Source organism: Hylobates moloch, unplaced genomic scaffold, assembly GCF_009828535.3.
Source record: "Hylobates moloch isolate HMO894 unplaced genomic scaffold, HMol_V3 SCAFFOLD_1, whole genome shotgun sequence".
NCBI lineage: Eukaryota > Metazoa > Chordata > Mammalia > Primates > Hylobatidae > Hylobates > Hylobates moloch.
The window spans coordinates 100,614,242-100,632,145 of record NW_026652276.1 but is presented as its reverse complement, the minus strand read 5'-3'; the positions used below and the strand labels follow the sequence as shown (position 1 = coordinate 100,632,145).

The 17,904-nt window shown below is 56.5% G+C and overlaps 1 protein-coding gene across 2 annotated transcripts; it reads left to right on the top strand.

The window, feature by feature from the left end:
* Nucleotides 1-1,578: 1,578 nt before the first annotated feature.
* On the top strand, nucleotides 1,579-17,585 carry MYL10 (myosin light chain 10). 2 transcript variants are annotated; one of them, XM_032753402.2, is made up of 8 exons: nucleotides 1,579-1,834; nucleotides 6,701-6,793; nucleotides 6,957-7,058; nucleotides 7,930-8,005; nucleotides 8,799-8,903; nucleotides 14,602-14,680; nucleotides 17,205-17,253; nucleotides 17,342-17,585. In XM_032753402.2, exons 1-8 carry the CDS (start codon nucleotides 1,757-1,759, stop codon nucleotides 17,438-17,440), a joined length of 681 nt encoding a protein of 226 aa, XP_032609293.1. In that variant the 5' UTR covers nucleotides 1,579-1,756; the 3' UTR covers nucleotides 17,441-17,585. The 2 variants fall into 2 exon arrangements, with proteins under 2 accessions (XP_032609293.1, XP_058299636.1); XM_058443653.1 differs by lacking the exons at nucleotides 1,579-1,834; nucleotides 6,957-7,058 and having other exon boundaries at nucleotides 6,707-6,793; nucleotides 17,342-17,478.
* Nucleotides 17,586-17,904: the final 319 nt, after the last annotated feature.

Sequence of the window (17,904 nt, the reverse complement as noted above, 5' to 3'; positions counted from 1 at the left end):
GAGGAAATCCACTGACTAATTTGTAAGCCCGGTGTGATTCACCAGTGCCGCTTCCCCTCCTCTGGGCAGGCGGGGGGGCTCTCCGCTTGCTCAGGCCTGTCCCCGGCCTTTGGGAGCCCCTGCCATGGTCCTGGGCGTGCTCCCCGGAGGCAAGAGCCGTTGCTTGCAGAGGCCTCAGGGCAGCAGGAAGCAGGAGTTATAGGTCCGCTACCCCCTCTGTAAGCCCAGAGCCAGGAGGCCCCAGGGCCAGGCTCACAGACCGGGCACGGAAAGCCTGCACCCTGGCCACTGTCGAGGTCACACAGGCCCCTTCCTGCAGCAGGTCCAGGTGGCTGGAACTGGAATCCAGGCTCCCATCCCCAGAACTGGGTTCTCCTTTCCCCCTGGCCTGCTGAACACCTGTGGAATGTGTGGTTTGTCTCCCTGGAGAGGAACGCCAGGACACCAGGAGAGGAGCCCTGTCGGGGAAACTGAGGCACACAGTTTCCTGCTGCAGAAAGCAGGCTGTGCAGCATCATGGCAGGACCTGGCCCCAGCTCTGGGAGGAGGATTCAGTCACAGGAGTTTAAGGACATCAGAGTCAGCTGTAGTCAGGGATGACTGGGAGGGAGCAGGAGGAGGGGAGAGTTTGGATGAGCAGAACCTTTTGGAAGCTTCCTTCTGGAAACACTAGAAAGAGGGGCTCTTGTCCTGGCCCCACCTCTCTCTCTCTCTTTTTTTTTTTTTTTTTTTTTGCTTTTTTAGAAATGAGACCTTGATCTGTTGTCCAGGCTGGAGTGCAGTGGTGCAATCATAGCTCATTGAAGCCTCAACCTCCTGGGCTCACGTGATCCTCCCACCTCAGCCTCCTAAGTAGCTGGGTCTACAGGCATGTGCCACTGATACAGGACAGGGGACAAGGAAGTACTGAGAGGAGAAAGGCAGGGTCCCTGGCGAGGGCTCCACCCTTGGGCCTCTGCCCACGGACCTAGGTGAGGACAGGCATTCTTGTTTATATGCCCAAATGTTGCATTTTCCAAGACCACCCTGGCCCACCACGCCCCCCGCCCCCCAGCCCTTCCTGTGCCTATGAAAACCCTGAGACCCTAGTGGGCACACACACAGGTGGCTGGACATCAAGAGGAGCAGAGGAGTGGAAGAGCACACTGACAGCACCGGCAGATGCTGGCAGGCCATCGACTGGCTGAATAACGCAAATGCCCAGGGGAATTTGGCTGGGGATGGTCGGTGGAGAGTCTGGCTGCTGAGCACCTTGACTTCAGGGGAAAATCACCTTCCCACTCCATCCCCCTTCTGGCTCCCCATCATCTGCTGAGAGCTACTTCCACCACTCAATAAAACCTCGCACTCATTCTCCAAGCCCACGTGTGATTCAATTTTCACAGTACGCCAAGGCAAGAACCCCAGGATACAGAAAGCCCTTTGTCCTTGCGATAAGGCAGAGGGTCTAACTGAGCTGATGAACACAAGCCACCTACAGATGGCAAAAGTAAAAAAGCATCCTGTAACACACGCCCACTGTGGCTTCAGGAGCTGTAAGCATCCACCCCTAGACACTACCATGGTGTGGTTGCAGCCCCATAGCCTGCCTGTCTGCATGGTCCCCCTAGAGGTTTGAGCAGCGGGGCATGGAAGAAGCGAGCCACACCCCCATCGCGTGCCCTGTGAAGGGGATAAGGGAACTTTTTCACTTCACCACTATGCCTGACTAATTTTTTAATTAAAAAAAATTTTTTTGTAGAAACAGAGTTTCACCATGTTGCCTAGGCTGGTCTCAAACTCCTGGCCTCAAGTGATCCTCCCTCCTCAGCCTCCCAAAGTGCTGGGATTACAGGTGTGAGCCACTGTGCCTGGCCTCTGGCCCCACTTCTTACCTGCCTTGGGTGAGTGACTTAACCCATGTGTGCCTCAGTTTCCTCATCTGGAAAATCGGGTATGGATTGAATGTGAGGACACATGTTTTAAGACATGGCCTGACCTTCTGTGTTGTATATTAGCTGCTCTTCTTCTCATTATTATGATATTCCCTTCCCCCAAGGCAGGGGATCAGCTGTACCCGGGCCTGAAGGCCTAAGGCCAGCTCCAGGGACAGTTAATCTCTCCAGCCCCTGGGGACCCGTGGGCTCACTGTCTGAACCCAGCACTGCCGGCCCTGGCAGCTGTTCAGATGTGGCGGGTCCCAGATGGACACTGGCAGCCTCTGAGGGCGAGCTGGGACTGCTGGGGCTGCACTAGACACAGGAGGGGCTTTCCAGGGCAGGTGTGGGCTCTGTTTGGCAGATCTACTAGAGAATTCTTGGGCTGGGCCAGGCCTGGTGGGGATGGATGTGTGTGTGTGAGGCCAGGGTGGAATGGAGGTCTCATTTTTCAGTTCTTCCTCATCAGAGTCACCTCCATTTTTCTATTTTCTTTTTTTTAAGAGACAATATCTCACTCGGTCGCCCAGGCTGGAGTGCAGTGGCACAATCATAGATCACTGCAGCCTCAAACTCCCGGACTCAAGCAATCCTCCTGCCTCAGCCTCCTGAGTAACTGGGACTACAAGAGCACATCACCATGCTCGGCTAATTTTTTTGATATTTTGTAGAGACGGATGTCTCACTATGTTGCCCAGGCTGTTCTTGACCTCCTGGCCTCAAGCGATCCTTCTGCCTTGGCCTCCGAAAGCTCTGGGATTACAGGCATGAGCCGCCTCGCCCACCCCATTTTTCTTTTATTTGTCTCTTTGCTTTCTCTCTTCATTGAGCATTTCAGTGCTCTGAGGGGGTCCCCTGGCCTGTGGGTGTGGAATGGGGGCCCTGATAATAGGCATATTGGTAGAAGGGGCCCCCGAGGGCCAGATTGATGCAGACACTCTCTCCATAAGCAGACCCGGGGGTGTCACACCCTCTCCCCCATTCCTATGAGACGGCTGAGCCTCCTAGAGGGTGATGTCCCACCCAGAGTCCCACAGCTCCAGAGGTCTGGCCACACTGTAGTCTGAGTGGGTCCCAGCCGGCATGGGTGGCCCCACCCTGGGCAACACTCCCTGACGGCTCAAGGCGAAGTCTTCCCATTGGGGTTGCCGGCCTCAACTTACTCTGTGTCCTTGGCCAAATGCCCCTTCCTGGGCCTTGGTCCCTTGGCTCTAGAGAAAACAGTTGGCCCAGGGCTCTCGGAGATCCTGGAGGCTTAGGCAGTCCCTGCGTGCGTGGTTTTTGCCCACGGATTCCCCTCAACCCCATCCACTCTGAATGGCCCAAGGCAGGTGCCTGGCAGGGAGGTCCCCATCCTGTCATGGATCACCTTCCACACTGGGCCTGGTGCATGCCAGGGGCCCTGGGAGGACCACTATTTAAGGGTCATCTCTGAGCTATCCCCAGGCCGGCTGTAGCTCCAGGGAGCTCTCCAGACCATGGTAGGCTGGGGTTGTTCTGCCTCTGCCTCGGCCACCTTCCTCTCACCTCCACCTCCTCCCTGGGGGCTCAGGCCTGTGGCTGTTGTGTCTTTGGCTTCAGCACTGCAGTCCCCTCCCTCCCACCCCCGCCCCTGCCCCTGCCCCTGCCCCTGCCCCTGCCCTCATTCCACAATTCCTTTTCTTTTTTAAACAGAATCTCACTCTGTCGCCTAGGTTGGAGTGTGGTGGCTCGATCTCGGCTCACCGCAACCTCCACCTCCTGGCTTGAGTGAGTCTCCTGTCTCAGCCTACCGAGTAGCTGGGATTACAGGCACCCGCCACCACACCTGGCTATTTTTTTTTTTTTGTATTTTTGGTAGAGACGGGGTTTCACCATGTTGCCCAGGTTGGTCTCGAACTCCTGACCTCAAGTGATTCACCCGCCTCAGCCTCCCAAAGTGCTGGGATTACAGGTGTGAGCCACAGCGCCCAGCCTCATTTCTCAACTTTGACCTTGTTCTGTGACCTTGACTCCGTGTGTGATTCTGACCTTCACCTCCTGCTTGAATTCACCCTGCCTCTCACTGACCTTCACCTCCTGCTTGAATTCACCCTGCCTCTCACTGACCTTCACCTCCTGCTTGAATTCACTCTGCCTCTCACTGACCTTCCTGACCTTGATCTGATGGTGTCCCTGGTCTGACCTGCTCTTCCCTCTTGATGCCACGCCTGGACCTGCCCCACTCGGGACTCCTCTCCACATGGGTCCTGATTTGAGTCTCTGCTTTCCTGGACTTGGTGGGGACTGCTGGGGAATGAGGAAGAGGAGGGTGGAGAGAAACGAGGTGGGCAGGGCCTGGGGGCTTCGCAGGGGCAGTGGCTCTGAGGGCATGGGCCCCCTGGGAGGGCCGGGGGTCAGTGTTCGGGGCAGTGTGGCACCTCTGGAGCTCCGAGGTCCCCCTGCTCACCTTTGCCTGTACACTTCATGTGACGTGGGGCTCACTCTGGGCTCCTGCCCCTGGGGACTCCCTGCGGGGTATCAATCTGGCTGTCCCTCTGTGCCTGTGTCTCACCTGCCTCATTAGTCCGTCTGGGCCCAGAGCTCTGACTCGGCTGTCAGCCTCGGCCTGTCACCTCCTGACTGCCTGAGGGCCTAGGGGCTTCTACATCTTCTCAGTGCCTGTCCCTCCTCCGTGTCAGCATCTATGGATTGCCTGTCTCCAGCAGGACTGTGAGCTTCTTGGGGACCAAGACGGGGCCTGATTCAGCCCTGGGTCCCCAGGACTGGGCATGGGGCCTGCCTGGAGGTCCGTAGGTGTCTAATACATGTCCTGATACTTTGAGGTCGACATGCTCTTGGTTTTATAAATAGGGAAACAGGCTCAGAGAAGACAAGTGAATTTCTTAGCATCACAGGGGCTGGGAGCAGCCAAGCCAGGCTTTGAACCCAGATCCGGGTGACCCCCCTTCTTCCCTGAGATGTTCCTTTCAGGGGAATTTTATTTTTCAGGGGCCCATTCTCAAAAGGAATTTTCAAGACAGCTGGGCTGCAAAGACCCTAGGGTTTAGGACTCTCTTGCCCAGTAGAGAAAATGATCTCTCCCTCCCTCGTGGAGCTCTGGGACACTGTAGGGTGGGGGTGTAACCGGGGGGATCATGAGAGGCTGGGGGCGTGGGGGGCAGGGACTGAGGATGCCGAGGCCACAGCCAGGTCTGCCAGAGAAAGGGCAGAACCTCCCACAGACGGAAGTGATCATTTTTTATTAATCGGAGGAAATGTATATGTAATTATGTGAGATGAACTCTGCGGGGAAGTTCTTTTCTTTATGATGTCTGAAAGGATTTATAAATATTACAGAGGTTTTACAGCATCATAACGTCCCGGCCGCCCTGGCAGCCCCCTTTCAAAGGATTAGGAGAGACAAAGCACCCAGTAAAAGCTAATTATAAGTCATCCGGCGCTTCTGCCCCCGCCCTCCTGGGCTCCTGGGTGGGGGTGGGGACGGCAGTGAGCTGGGGGCAGGGGAGACCACACAGGCATTGGGGGAGGGGAGCAGGGGAGGAGGGGACTCCTCTGCTCTGGTGGGGGTGGGTAGACAAGGGCTTGGCAGGAGAGGGTGGTACAGGTTGTGATGGAGACAGGAGCTGGCGGTGGGAACCCATTTCTGTGCCATCCTGTCCACCTCCCCCTCTGGAATCCAGCAATTCTTTTCCCCCATCAAGAGCCCATTCTGGGGCTCACAGTGCCCCTGGGGGCTGTAAGGATGACTGCTGAGGAACAGGACCCTCGGAGGTCTTGGGGACCTAGGGTTTTCAGCAAATGCCCAATGGTGGACTTCCAGACACCCTGACATCACAGAGGCAGGAAGGCCGGCCGGAGACCATCTAACTACTCAACGTGGGTGGCCTCCTGCTTTGCCTGCTGCGTGGGTTGGCCCTGAGTTCTGGGCAGCTATTTCCAAGCACTGGCTGATCCCCACTTTGAGCCAGGTTCAGGGTGGGAACAGGAGAGATCAGAGTTGGGGCAAAGTGGGTTTTACCCCTGAGGTGTCCACTTAGTCGAGGACACAGACGCACAGAGATATGTCAGGACAGTGTGATACATGCTGTGGGGGGTGACAGTCCACAGTGGAGCCGTGTGGGGAGGGGAGAACGGCCTGGGGTCAGGGAAGGAAGGCTTCTCGGAGGAGGTGACAGGGAGCTGAGCCTGCAGGTTGGGTAGGAGTCTCTAGATAGATTCTCCAGGGAAGGCATTCCAAGCAGGGAATTCCAACAGAGCAAGGCATTCCAGGCAGGGAGGGGCAAATGCCGGGAGGGAAGGCAGCTCTGGGACAGAGTAGAGGGCCTGGGTGAGAGGGAGTAGCAGCTCTGGGAGGGGGCAAGAGGCAGATCCTGTGGGGGGGCTAAGAGCTCAGTTGTTCTCCTGAGAACACGAAGAAGGTTTTTAGCAGCTAGCGATAAGGTCAGATTGCAGCTGTAGTGGAGGATGCCGGGGTAGAGATGGGGAGGCTGAAGGAAGAGATGCCCGCCTCTGCTCTGCAGTGCAGGCGCCTGCCGCCTACCTTCCGGAGCCCAGGGGGAAAGGGCCAGGAAGCAGCTGTCCAGCTCTGTGGGGGTGCACGCCGTGCAGGCTTCTTGCCATGGGCTGGGGAAACGTCCTGATTACCTGCAAGCCTTCAGGGGTAGCCTTGTCTGTCTGCTGTGGGCACCGGGGAGGGCAGAGCGGTGTCATTCTGGACTGTGATGCCCTGGGAGGTGAGACACGGGGTGGGGGCTGACCCTCAAGGCAGAGGCCGCTGCAAGGCCTTGTCTGGTACCTCGCAGGCACCGAGAAGAGCTCGGAAAAGAGCAGAAGGCACCGCCAGCTCCAACGTCTTCTCCATGTTTGATCAGTCCCAGATCCAGGAGTTTAAAGAGGTCGGTCTGCTGCTCCATGGGGCTGTTATGAGGATTCTTGGAATGCATGCCAGTTGCTCAAGGAGCTGGGCAGAGGTTCAGTCTTCAGTCTCAAGGGGCTGAAGATGTCATTATTACTATTATTATTATTATTATTATTATTATTATTTTGTTTGTTTGACAGAGTCTGGCTCTGTCACCCAGGCTTGAGTGCAATGACGTGATCTCGGCTCACGGCAACCTCCGCCTCACAGGTTCAAGCAATTCTTCTGCCTCAGCCTCCCAAGTAGCTGGGATTACAGCCACACACCATCATGCCTGGCTAATTTTTTGAATTTTTAGTAGGGATGGGGTTTTGCCATGTTGGCCAGGCTGGTCTGGAACTCCTGATCTCAGGTGATCTACCTGCCTCAGCCTCCCAAAGTGCTGGGATTATAGACAGGAGCCATAGCACCCAGCCCATTACTACATTTTTAAATGATTAGTGTTTTTTTGTTTGTTTTTGTTTTTGTTTTTTGTATTTTTTTTTTTTTTTGAGACAGGGTCTTGCTCTGTTACCCAGGCTGAAGTGCAGTATTGCAGTCAATGCTCCCTGCAGCCTCAAATTCCTGGGCTCAAGCGATCCTCCCACCTCAGCCTCCCGAGTAGCTGAAACTATAGGCATACATCACCATGCCTAGCTAATTTTTTAATGTTTTATAGAGACAGGGTCTCATTATTTCACCCAGACTTGTCTCAAACTCCTGGCCTCGAGCAATCCTCCTGCCTCTGCCTCCCAAATTGCTGGGATTGCAGGCATGAGCCACCATGCCTGGCCAATGACATTATTTTTTGAGGCCACCATGGCCATGGCCCAGAGTCTGGGTGTGTGACCTGTTGCCCTCAGGCAGCCTCTTCATCTCTCTGTACCTGACCCTGTGCTTGCTGTGTGGCCTCGGGCCAGGCTTTTCTCTCTCTGAGCCTCAGTTTCCCTGTCTGTAAACTGGACTTGCTGTGAGCCTGAAATGAGGGGTTGGGGGTGGAGCCCATCCCAGCTGGGCTGCCAGAGGGACCTGCCCCGAGGCTCCTTGGGCAGCAATCGGCAGGAGGACGGTCCCTGGGGGAGGTGGCTGGGCTTGGAAGGGTGGGTGGCCACTCAGCACCTGTGTCTCTGCCAGGCTTTCACCATCATGGACCAGAACCGCGACGGCTTCATAGACAAAGAGGACTTGAGGGACACCTTTGCCGCTCTGGGTGGGTGAGCCAGCAGCCGGGGGAGATTAGGGCTAGGCCAGCCGGAGAGAGTGGGCGGCTAGGGCCAGCAGGGCAGGGCTCGCGGTAAGCGTGAGAGGCTCCTGTGCTGGGGAGCACAGGGGAAAGGCAGCCGCTGCCTGGAAAGTCAGGGGAACTTCCTGGGGGGTTGGAGAAGGATTCGGCCAGGGAAGGGGAAAACACTTCAGGGACAGGAGTAGCAGCATGGGCCTGGGCCTGGGCCTGGTCCTGGTGTAGGGGACCCTGGGTGTGGGGAGGGGCCAGGAGAGCAGGGGAGAAGCTGAGTTGGAGGGAAAGACCCAACTCCCAGGTTGAGGTTTCTGACCTCTCTAAGGCCCCAGGGAAGAACCTGAAGTCGCCTATGCGGAGTTTAGGTGGCGGAACGGACATAACCAGGCCCTGAGTCCCTGGGAATCTGAGTGTCCCCTGGAACCACAGGGAATCCCAGCATCCAGGCATCCACTGATCTCCTCCTGGGGCACAGGAACCCTGAGCCTGCAGCCCCGGTGCACCTCAGCTGCAGCTTCTTGGGCCTCAGTTTCCTCACCTATAAAATGGGTATGAGAGTGACTTAGTTCTCATGATGCTGGGGGCAGCTGGAAGCTGACTGTGGCCCAAATGCCCCCTAAAGAGTCCCCCAAAAAGGCGGCAGGGCCTTAGGGCTGAGTGGGGGGCACGTGGGGCAGCTGAGTGAGGAGGCTCTGTGGGATCCTCTGAGGCCCAAGCTCTGTTCTCTCTTATCCTCCCGGGTGCCCCCACCTCTCACCTCCCACAGGCCGCATCAATGTCAAGAACGAGGAACTGGAGGCCATGGTGAAGGAAGCCCCCGGACCCATCAACTTCACGGTGTTCCTGACCATGTTTGGGGAGAAGCTGAAGGGTGAGCCAGGCTCCTGGAGTCCTGGGGGGGCAGCGGGGAATGGCAGGGGGACGGGTGTAGGAAGGCAGGGGCCTGACACACACACACACCACAGGTGGGAGCATGATGTGGCCCCAGACACCAGCCCCCGGGTGCACGCACCTTCAGGGGCCCTGCCTCAGTTTCCCTCTCCTCACCGCAGACCAGGGTAACTGTAAAGACCCCTGCCTTGGCCGGGCATGGTGGCTCACGCCTGTAATCCCAGCACTTTGGGAGGCTGAGGCAGGCGGTTTGCTTGAGTCCAGGAGTTTGAGACCAGCCTGGGTGATATAATGAAACTTCATCTCTACTAATACAAAAACTAGCCAGGCATGGTGACACATGCCTGTAGTCCCAGCTACTTTGGAGGCTGAGGTGGGAGGATCACTTGAGCCTGGGAGGTGAAGGTTTTAGTGAGCCGAGATCGCACCACTGCACTCCAGCCTGGGTGACAGAGCAAGGCCCTGTCTCAACAACAACAACAAAAACTAAACCCTGCCTTTAATCCCTTTGCCCACCCATCCCACTGCCCCCAGCCATGCTGCCTCCCTACCTTCCTACCTCTGAGCTCCTTTTATCCTCTCTGCACATGGGGCTGGGGGGATAGGCAGAGCGTGCCAGAGGGAGGGTGTTTCCAAAAGATGCTGTGGTCGACCCCTGTGCAGGGCAAGTTACTCCCCTTGTCTTTTTCTGTGGTCACTGGAGCCCCCTGAGGAAAGATTGGGGAGCCTCATTCACAAATGAAGAGACTCAGACCCAGAGGAGTCACGACCCCTGCCCCAGATGCCCCAGCAAAAAGTGGCCGGGATGGAGCCTCAACCCCAAACCCTGGCTCTAACCACTGTACCTGCCCAAGACACAGCATTAGGCGTGGGGTGGAGGGTTGGAGCCATCTGTGTCCCCTTTCTGTCCTGGCCCCAGGGGAGCTCTCCCATAGTGATGTCCCGGAGCTTGAGTGTTCCGTGGTTAGAAAAGGGCCAAGGCCGGGCGCAGTGTCTCATGCCTGTAATCCTGGCACTCTGGGAGGCCGAGGTGGGTGGATCACCTGAGGTCAGGAGGTCGAGACCAGCCTGACCAACATGGCGAAACCCTGTCCCTATTAAAAATACAAAAATTAGCTGGGCATGGTGGTGGGTGCCTGTAATCCCAGCTGCTCAGGAGGCTGAGGCAGGAGAATCGCTTGAACCCAGGAGGCAGAGTTTGCAGTGAGCCGAGATGGTGCCATTGCACTCCAGCTTGGGTGACAGAGCCAGACTCCATCTCAAAAAAAAAGGAAGGGCCAGCCCAGGCAGTGGCCTCTGGGAGGTGAGCACTGTCAACCCCCCACCCTCAGGCTGCCCCTGCCAGGCCCCCTCCGTTGGACCCCCTGCCTTGGCTAGGCCTAGGGTCAGACCCTGGCTTCCCATTGACTCCTAGGTTGACCTTGCACAGATTTATCTGCTTTCTGGCCTCAGTTTTTTGGTCTGTAAAATGAGCTTATAATAGTTTCCTGAGCCCGCTGTAACAAATTCTGTGAAACCGGGTGGCTCAAAACAACAGACATGTATTCTCTCATAGTCCTGGAGCCTAGAAGTGCAAAATCTGGCAAAAGATTTGGGGGAGAATCCATTCTTTGTCTCTCCCAGCCTTTGGTGGCTCTACCTGTCCCATCTCAGCCTCATCATCAATGGCCCCATCCTCTTCTATCTAACCTCTCTCCAATTGCCTCTTTGTTTCTTTTTGTTTTGTTTTTGAGACGGAGTCTCACTCTGTTGCCCATGCTGGAGTATAATGGCGCGATCTCAGCTCACAGAAACCTCTGCTTCCAAGGTTCAAGCAATTCTCACACTTCAGCCTCCCAAGAAGCTGGGATTACAGGCACCTGCCACCATGCTCAGCTAAATTTTTTTGTACTTTTAGTGGAGACACCGTTTCACCACATTGGCCAGGCTGGTCTCGAACTCCTGACCTCAAGTGATCCGCCCATATCGGCCTCCCAAACTGCTGGGATTACAGGCGTGGAATCTACCTGCCGTTGGATTCAGGTCCTACTGGGATAATCTAAGATGATCTCTGCATCTCAAGATGCTTAACTTACATCTGCAAAGTCCTTTTTTCCAAATAAGGTGACATTTGCAAGCTCTGGTGGACATATCTTTTTTCTTCTTCTTCTTTTGAGATGGAGTCTTGCTCTGTCACCCAGGCTAGAGTGCAGTGGTGTGATCTTGGCTCACTGCAAGCTATGCTTCCCGGGTTCGTGCCATTCTCCTGCCTCAGCCTCCCAAGTAACTGGGGCTACAGGTGCCCGCCACCAAGCTCGGCTAATTTTTTTGTATTTTTAGTGGAGATGGGGTTTCACTGTGTTAGCCAGGATGGTCTCGATCTCCTGACCTCGTGATCCGCCCGCCTTGGCCTCCCAAAGTGCTGGGATTACAGGCGTGAGCCACCGTGCCCAGCCTCTGGTGGACATATCTTTTTAGGGGCCACCATACAGTCCACCACAGAGTGATCCGACCTGACATCACAGGTTTGATGGGGTGAAAAATCAGTACTCTCATGGGTTGTGACCTGCTGTGGGGTAGAGCAGCCTCCACGCACCATGTCCTGGCAGATCTAGAGCCAGAAGGAAGGCAGCCATCAGCCTGGGTGTGAGAGACGAGGAAACCCAGGGCTGGGGAGGGCAGGCTCACCCGGAGCAGGCTTTGAACTTGGGGCTGTCTAGCCGAATCAGGAGCATCACTGGGCCCACTTCCAGGCAGCTTGTCGGGGCCTATTTCCAGGACCATGTCCGCCTCCTGGAAGAGCTCAGAAGCCCAGGAGGCCAGGAGAGAAGAATGCTCTATGGGAAAGATATGTGTGACTCCAGCCAGCAACTTCAAAGGAAGCAGACAGGCCTGATTCTTTTATCCAGAGGCACGTAACTGAAGGAGGCGTGTTAAAGGCCAGTGGGAGGGCCTGGGCAAGTGGCCTCTGGTTCTGCCAGGGTGGACGGCCCAGGGCCCGGCCCAGGAGGTGAGGCCATGAGCACCTCCCGTCCCTGGTGTTGGGCATGGGCGAGGGGCCCTGCTGCCAGAGCAGGAGTTTAGAGATACCTCCAGGAGTGCTCAGGGGAAGGGGAGGGGACTCTTAGCTCACAGTGGGCCCCAAACCTGTTTCGCAGATGGGAAGATTGAGACTAAAAGCTCATGTCGGTCCATGGTTGAGCTGAAGCTGTGACCCGGGGCCTGGTGTGGGCTGCTGGGCTGCAGCTTTTTCTCATTTTTGCAGGGGCGCCGGGAGTGGGGCTCCGGCTGAGCCTGTCGTGCAGACGTGGCCAGACTGCGTGAGAGGCCGGTGGGAGGGGACAGGAGCTGGGAGGGCAGAGGGCTGGGGCGGGAGCCACCCCACCCCGCTAATTGGTTAGAGGAGACTGTGTCATGAGATTCCCAACGATGATGGGGGGAAGTGGCCACTCTATAGCAGATTTTATGAGGTTTGCAGTCTCAAGAACAGAGGCTCTCTCTGGGGAGGAGAGAAGGGAGGACTGCCAGCCACGGTAACAGGGAGTGGCAGGGCTGTGCGGGGTGCCTAAGTCCATGTGCATGGTCCGCAGGGGGACAGGCTGGAGCCGGCCACAAACCTGCCCCAGCAGTGAGGCCTCTTCAAAGACGTTGGGAATTTTCAACTAATCAGTGAAACCTGGGAGGCTGTGGCCTCGGAGGCAAATCCAACATGGGTGCCCCACATGATGCTCTGGTCACTCAACCCTCACCCGCCTAGAGGCACCCGCTACCCCCTGCCTGCTTGGCCAGGCTGTGAGGGCCTGGAGCCCTGCCCTCGCTGCACCTTGGGCTGAGCCTCTCTGCTGGGCACACCAGCTCCCTGCCACCCTGCCCAGAGGCAGTCCATGGCTCTGCCCTCTAGGAGTTCCCAGGCCAGCGAGGCCAGCGTGTGCCAGGTTTTTTTCACTCTGTGCCAGTTTCAGAGATGCCCAGAGACACAGACACTGCCCCATCCTGAGTAGTCCCTAGTCTGATGGGGGAGGCACAGATGGCCCTGACCCAGTCTGATGGGAGAGGCACAGATGACCTTGATCTGGTCTGATGGGGGAGGAACAGATGGCCCTGACCCAGTCTAATGGGGGAGGAACAGATGAGGCCCTGATCTAATCTGAGGGGGGAAGCACAGTTGGCTCTGACCCAGTCTGATGGGAGAGGCACAGATGGCTCTGCTCCAGTCTGATAGAAGAGGCACAGATGGCCGTGACCCAGTCTGATGGGGGAGGCACAGATGAGGCCCTGATCTAATCTGATGGAGGAAGCACAGATGGCCCTGACCCAGTCTGATGGACGACGAACAGATGGCCATGACCCAGTCTAATGGGGGAGGCACAGATGGTCCTGACTTAGTATGATGGTGGAGGAACAAGTGGCCCTGACCTAGTCTGATGAGGGAGGCACATGGCCCTGGCTGACCTAATCTGACTGGCAGGAGCACAGGGTGACAAAAGGAGCAGGGGACACTGGAGTCCACAGAGGTGGGTTTAAATCCTCCCTTCTCTTATCAGTGGGGCCTTGGGCAAGTCATGAAACCTCTCCGAGCCTGTTTTTTCTATGATAAACCAAGACATCCATATCTACTCCATGGGTGCTCTCAGAGCTCCAGGGGATAAGATCTTACAGCTGCAGGCATAGAGCACTCAGACGTATTTGCAGCCCTGACTGACCCATGTTTGTTAAAACCTTACCATGAATGATATGTTATCTTAGCTGCTCCTGTGAGGTGGGTAGCAAGCACCATCTCTGTCCCCTTTCACCAATGACACATTTGAGCACTGAAGAAAGGAAGGGGGCATCCCCACATCCACAGTGAACAAGGGGGACATGGTGACAGAGGGGGAAAGGGCACTGGGCGAAGGTGGCCAGGTCACCTGCTGTCATTCACTCAGCCTGTGAAGCCTTGGGCAAGACCCTTCCTCTCTCTGGGCTTCAGTTTCCCATTGGTGCAATGTGGGGGCTGCACATTCAATCCCATTGTGGGTATCAGATTCATTTCTTCTAATGACATCTCTCCCCAAGGCTGTGCTGTGACCGTGATAAAAGTGGAATTTCTCTGGCTTCACTTCTGCCCCCCGAATCCCCTCCCTTGGCCTGTTGGCCCAACTGCCCCACTTCTGGCCGGGACAATCTCTCAGACCCCTCCAATGCCACTGCCCAAGCCCCAGCCTTTTGGCATCCACGTACAGAACTCTTTTTCCTCCACCCACGGCCTCTTGTGCACAGCTTGGGTAACACGTGAGCCCCAGAGTCGTGCCCCCTCACCCAGACCACTGGTCATGCAGCAGCCTCAGCTGTGAGACCCTGGACAAGTCACTTAACTTCTCTGGGTCTCAGCTTTTCCATCTGTAAAATAGGGAAGGGTTAAGCACAAATTAAATGCTCAATCAGGGTCTCCGTGTACAGTTGCGCAGGTTGTTCACAAAAATATATATGCGGTACCCTTGTCTATAATTACAATTACCTGTTTCCCTCCCTGCTCTTGCTTCAAGTGAGCTCGGCCTTCGCTGTGCAGTGAAAGTTGGGGAAGAAGTTCCCCAGAGCTGTGCCTCTGTGCAGGGGCCTTGGAACTTGTCCCCATCCCCAGCCCCTGCCCAGCCTGGTGTCTGTCTCTGTGGGCCCCTCTTCACCTGCCTCTCTCCCTGCCCTGTATGTGCTGCTTATAGGCACGGACCCAGAGGAGACCATTCTCCACGCCTTCAAGGTGTTCGACACTGAAGGGAAAGGTTTTGTCAAGGCCGATGTGTAAGTTTCCCCTGACTTCCTAGGGTTTCCCCCCCCAAAATGCTCAGGGGAATAAGCCAGCTTTGGGCTGGGGTCAGGGTGGATGGCCGCCCAGTCTCCTCTCCCAGAAGCCAGGAGCTGGGGGGCCGCTGCCCAGCCCAGTGATATCGCTTGATATCCCTCCCCCTCTCTGGGCCTTGGTGTCCCCTTCTCTATGTGTGCGTGGAAGTAGAAATGGATAAGAAATGGTGGGTCAGGCTGGGCGCGGTGGCTCACGCCTGTAATCCCAGCACTTTGGGAAGCCGAGGTGGGCAGATCACTTGAGACCAGGAGTTCGAGACCACCCTGGCCAACAGAGCAAAACCCCATCTCTACCGAAAATAATAAAAAGAAATTAGCCAGGCGTGGTGGTGCATGCCTGTAGTCCCAGCTACTCTGGTGGCTGAGGCAGGAGAATCGCTCGAACCCAGGAAGTGGAGGTTGCAGTGAGCCGAGATCACGCCATTGCACTCCAGCCTGGGCGACAGAGTGAGACTGTCTCAAAAAAAAAAAAAAAAAGTGGTGGGTCACTCCAGGAGAGCTTCCTAGTGGAGTGTGTATGGGGGCAAAGGCGGGTCTTGAAGGATGACTACAGGTTGCCCAGGCTAGGGCTGGAACAGCATTCTAGATGAGGGAACAGAGAGCTCAGAGGGCCAGGGCTTGGCGTGTGCATGTTTGTTCAGAGTTGGCTGCGGGTGCAGGGTGCGGGTGGAGGTGGTGTAGGGGAGACTGAGCACAGAGTGGCAGGCGGGGCCTGCGAGGGGGGCGCTCACACCCTAGCCCCTGGACCCTGCGTCTGCCCTGGGAGCATGGGAGAACCGGAGGAGGAGTTAGGCAAGGACACCATGGAGGCCAGCCTGGAGAAGGAGAGGAGAGGGTTGCAGCTCCCAGGAGGGTCACGGCCTTCGAGAGGGAGTCGGGCGGACAGATAAGCAAAGAGCCAGGGGCCAGTGCCCATAGGATCCAGGGTCTGGGGAGAGGACTGAGCCAGATCGTAGCCAGCACCGCCTCGGGCAAGAGGGCAGTAAGGATTGGGGAAAGCGACCAGCTCACTTGGAATGCGTGAAGGGGAAGTGGCTGCAGGCAGCTGTCTGGCAGGCACCGGGGCTGCCATCGTGAGGGTAGGGGGGTGCCCCACCCAGTGACAACAAGGGAGCAGAGAGCCAAGGATTGCAGGCAGGAGTGGGCGGGCGAGTGGCAGCCTTCCCAGGACCCAAGATTCAGGGCTGACCTCTGAGCTGTGCCGACGCAGTCCCTTCAGAACCTTGCTGGACCTGAGGGTGGCCTGGGGCAGGTGAGATTCCTCCCCAGGGCCAGGCTTCCTGATCAATTACTGTAATGCTGCCGGCCTTCATTCTGAGGCTAGTTTTGCTAGTTTTGAGATTCTCACATCTCAAAGGGAGGGGGCAGACGCAGCGGGGTGGAGGTGGAGAGGGTCTGTCCCGTCTCACACGTTCTCAACTCCAAGACCATGAGTCACATACTCCCCTGGGATGGGGAGGGGATGCTGAGGGTTGCTGCAGGCCACAGTCCTCCCCTTCACCCCTCCCTCTGGGTCTGTGGCTCCTACCTCCATCCTGGGGAACTGGAGAAGCATCAGAGGCACCCCCGGAGTAACCCCGAGCCCTCCCTCTACTGTCAACCACCTTCACTCTCACCAGTGCAAGGACAAGGCCGGGAAGACCCTTTGGGGACCTAATTTGGGAACTGAAGGCACTGCCTTGGGACATGGGACCTGGATCTGTGGCTGCAGGCCAGGCAGGCCAGACAGGCCACGGCAGAGGCTCTGGTTGAAACAGAGTCTGTGAAAAGTCCCCAGCCTGGAGAGCTGGAAACTGTGACTGTCCCACAGAAACATAAATAATGGAAAATGTGCATTGGTCCTTAGTGAGGCCTGCCGCAGCTGGTGCCAGAGGATGCTCTGGGTGGGCGAGGCCCCACTCAGCCGTCTGATCCCATCCCTGCCCACTGAGCTCCCTTAAGAACTTTGCAGGACCCTCCAAGCTTGAGGGGGCACCAGTCCCTTACAGGCCCAAGAGGACATGGACCTGGGCAGGCCTTCCTGTACCCTTGATGGAGCACAAGCATCTTGTCTCTAAAACGCTGTGCAGGTGTCAGTGAATGTCACAAGCTGGAGAAAAGAGTGTGTCCAGAATCAGGCAAAAGAGCCTCTGCAGCGGGGGGACCCGAGGTGTCTCCCCTCAATGATCCAGAGCTTGGTTATAGTGCATGATGGGAAATCAGAGTAGCCCCCATGGTGGGGTCCCCAGGTCGTTGCTTTTGGTCCGTACCTGATGCTGGGAGGAAAGCCCACTTCATGGAGGAGAAAACCGAGGTTCAGAAGCTACTTGGCCATCAGAGGGGCCGGCAGGGCCAGCCCCAGGTTGATGTCCTCCTGGGCCAGGATGTCCCCCTGCCCCCGATTTCCCCTCATCACTCCTGGGATCTGCATGTTCAAGCTGGGTATCCCGTTCCCTGAACATGACTGTGTCTCTCCCTTGAACAGCATCAAAGAAAAACTTATGACCCAGGCAGACCGCTTCAGTGAGGAGGAGGTAAATTGGGATTCTGGTGGGTCACAGCAGATTCTCTGCTCTGGCTCCCACTTGGCCTGGTGCAGGCTGACTCTCTGCTCCTTCCCAGGTCAAGCAGATGTTTGCAGCGTTTCCCCCAGATGTGTGCGGCAACCTGGACTACAGAAACCTGTGCTACGTCATCACTCATGGTGAAGAGAAGGATTAGGGGATCGCAAGTCTCCCCGACATTCAGGGGCAGCAGACACTGTTGTGGGGTGTGACAGGGAGCTCTTGCAGTCAGAGGGTGCAGGAAAAAGGCTTCCCTTGTTCTACGGTTGGGGACAAAGCAAGAATAAATAATGCTAACAAGGTCTGAGTTTGTGCGGTAAATGCTCCAGCGAGGGAGGAAACGAAACATTCCTATCTTGTTGGTTTTTCCAAAACTTTTTTGTTTCTCTGGCTCTACTCAAACGTTCCCGAGGAGCTGGTGTTTAGAGCTAATTGACAGTTTTAACGATTCCCAGCTAAGCCACAGGATATTGCCTTCATTTATGGAGCTTTTATTAAGCACCTAGTGCGTGCCAGAGGCTGTGCTGGTCCCAGGGACTCTCAGAGGGGCCAGGACTGTCCCTGGGCAGGAGATGGTGCTGACTGCAGTGAGGAAGGCAGAGGAGGGGGCAAAGAGTGGGA

Bases quoted from the DNA above. Each gene is read 5' to 3' on its own strand.
- MYL10 (XM_032753402.2), top strand. From the start codon at position 1,757: ATGTTGCCTAGGCTGGTCTCAAACTCCTGGCCTCAAGTGATCCTCCCT. The intron at 7,059-7,929 runs GTAGCTGGGATT...TGTCTCTGCCAG, and splicing joins CTTCTGCCTCAGCCTCCCAA to GCTTTCACCATCATGGACCA. The intron at 8,006-8,798 runs GTGGGTGAGCCA...CACCTCCCACAG, and splicing joins GGACACCTTTGCCGCTCTGG to GCCGCATCAATGTCAAGAAC.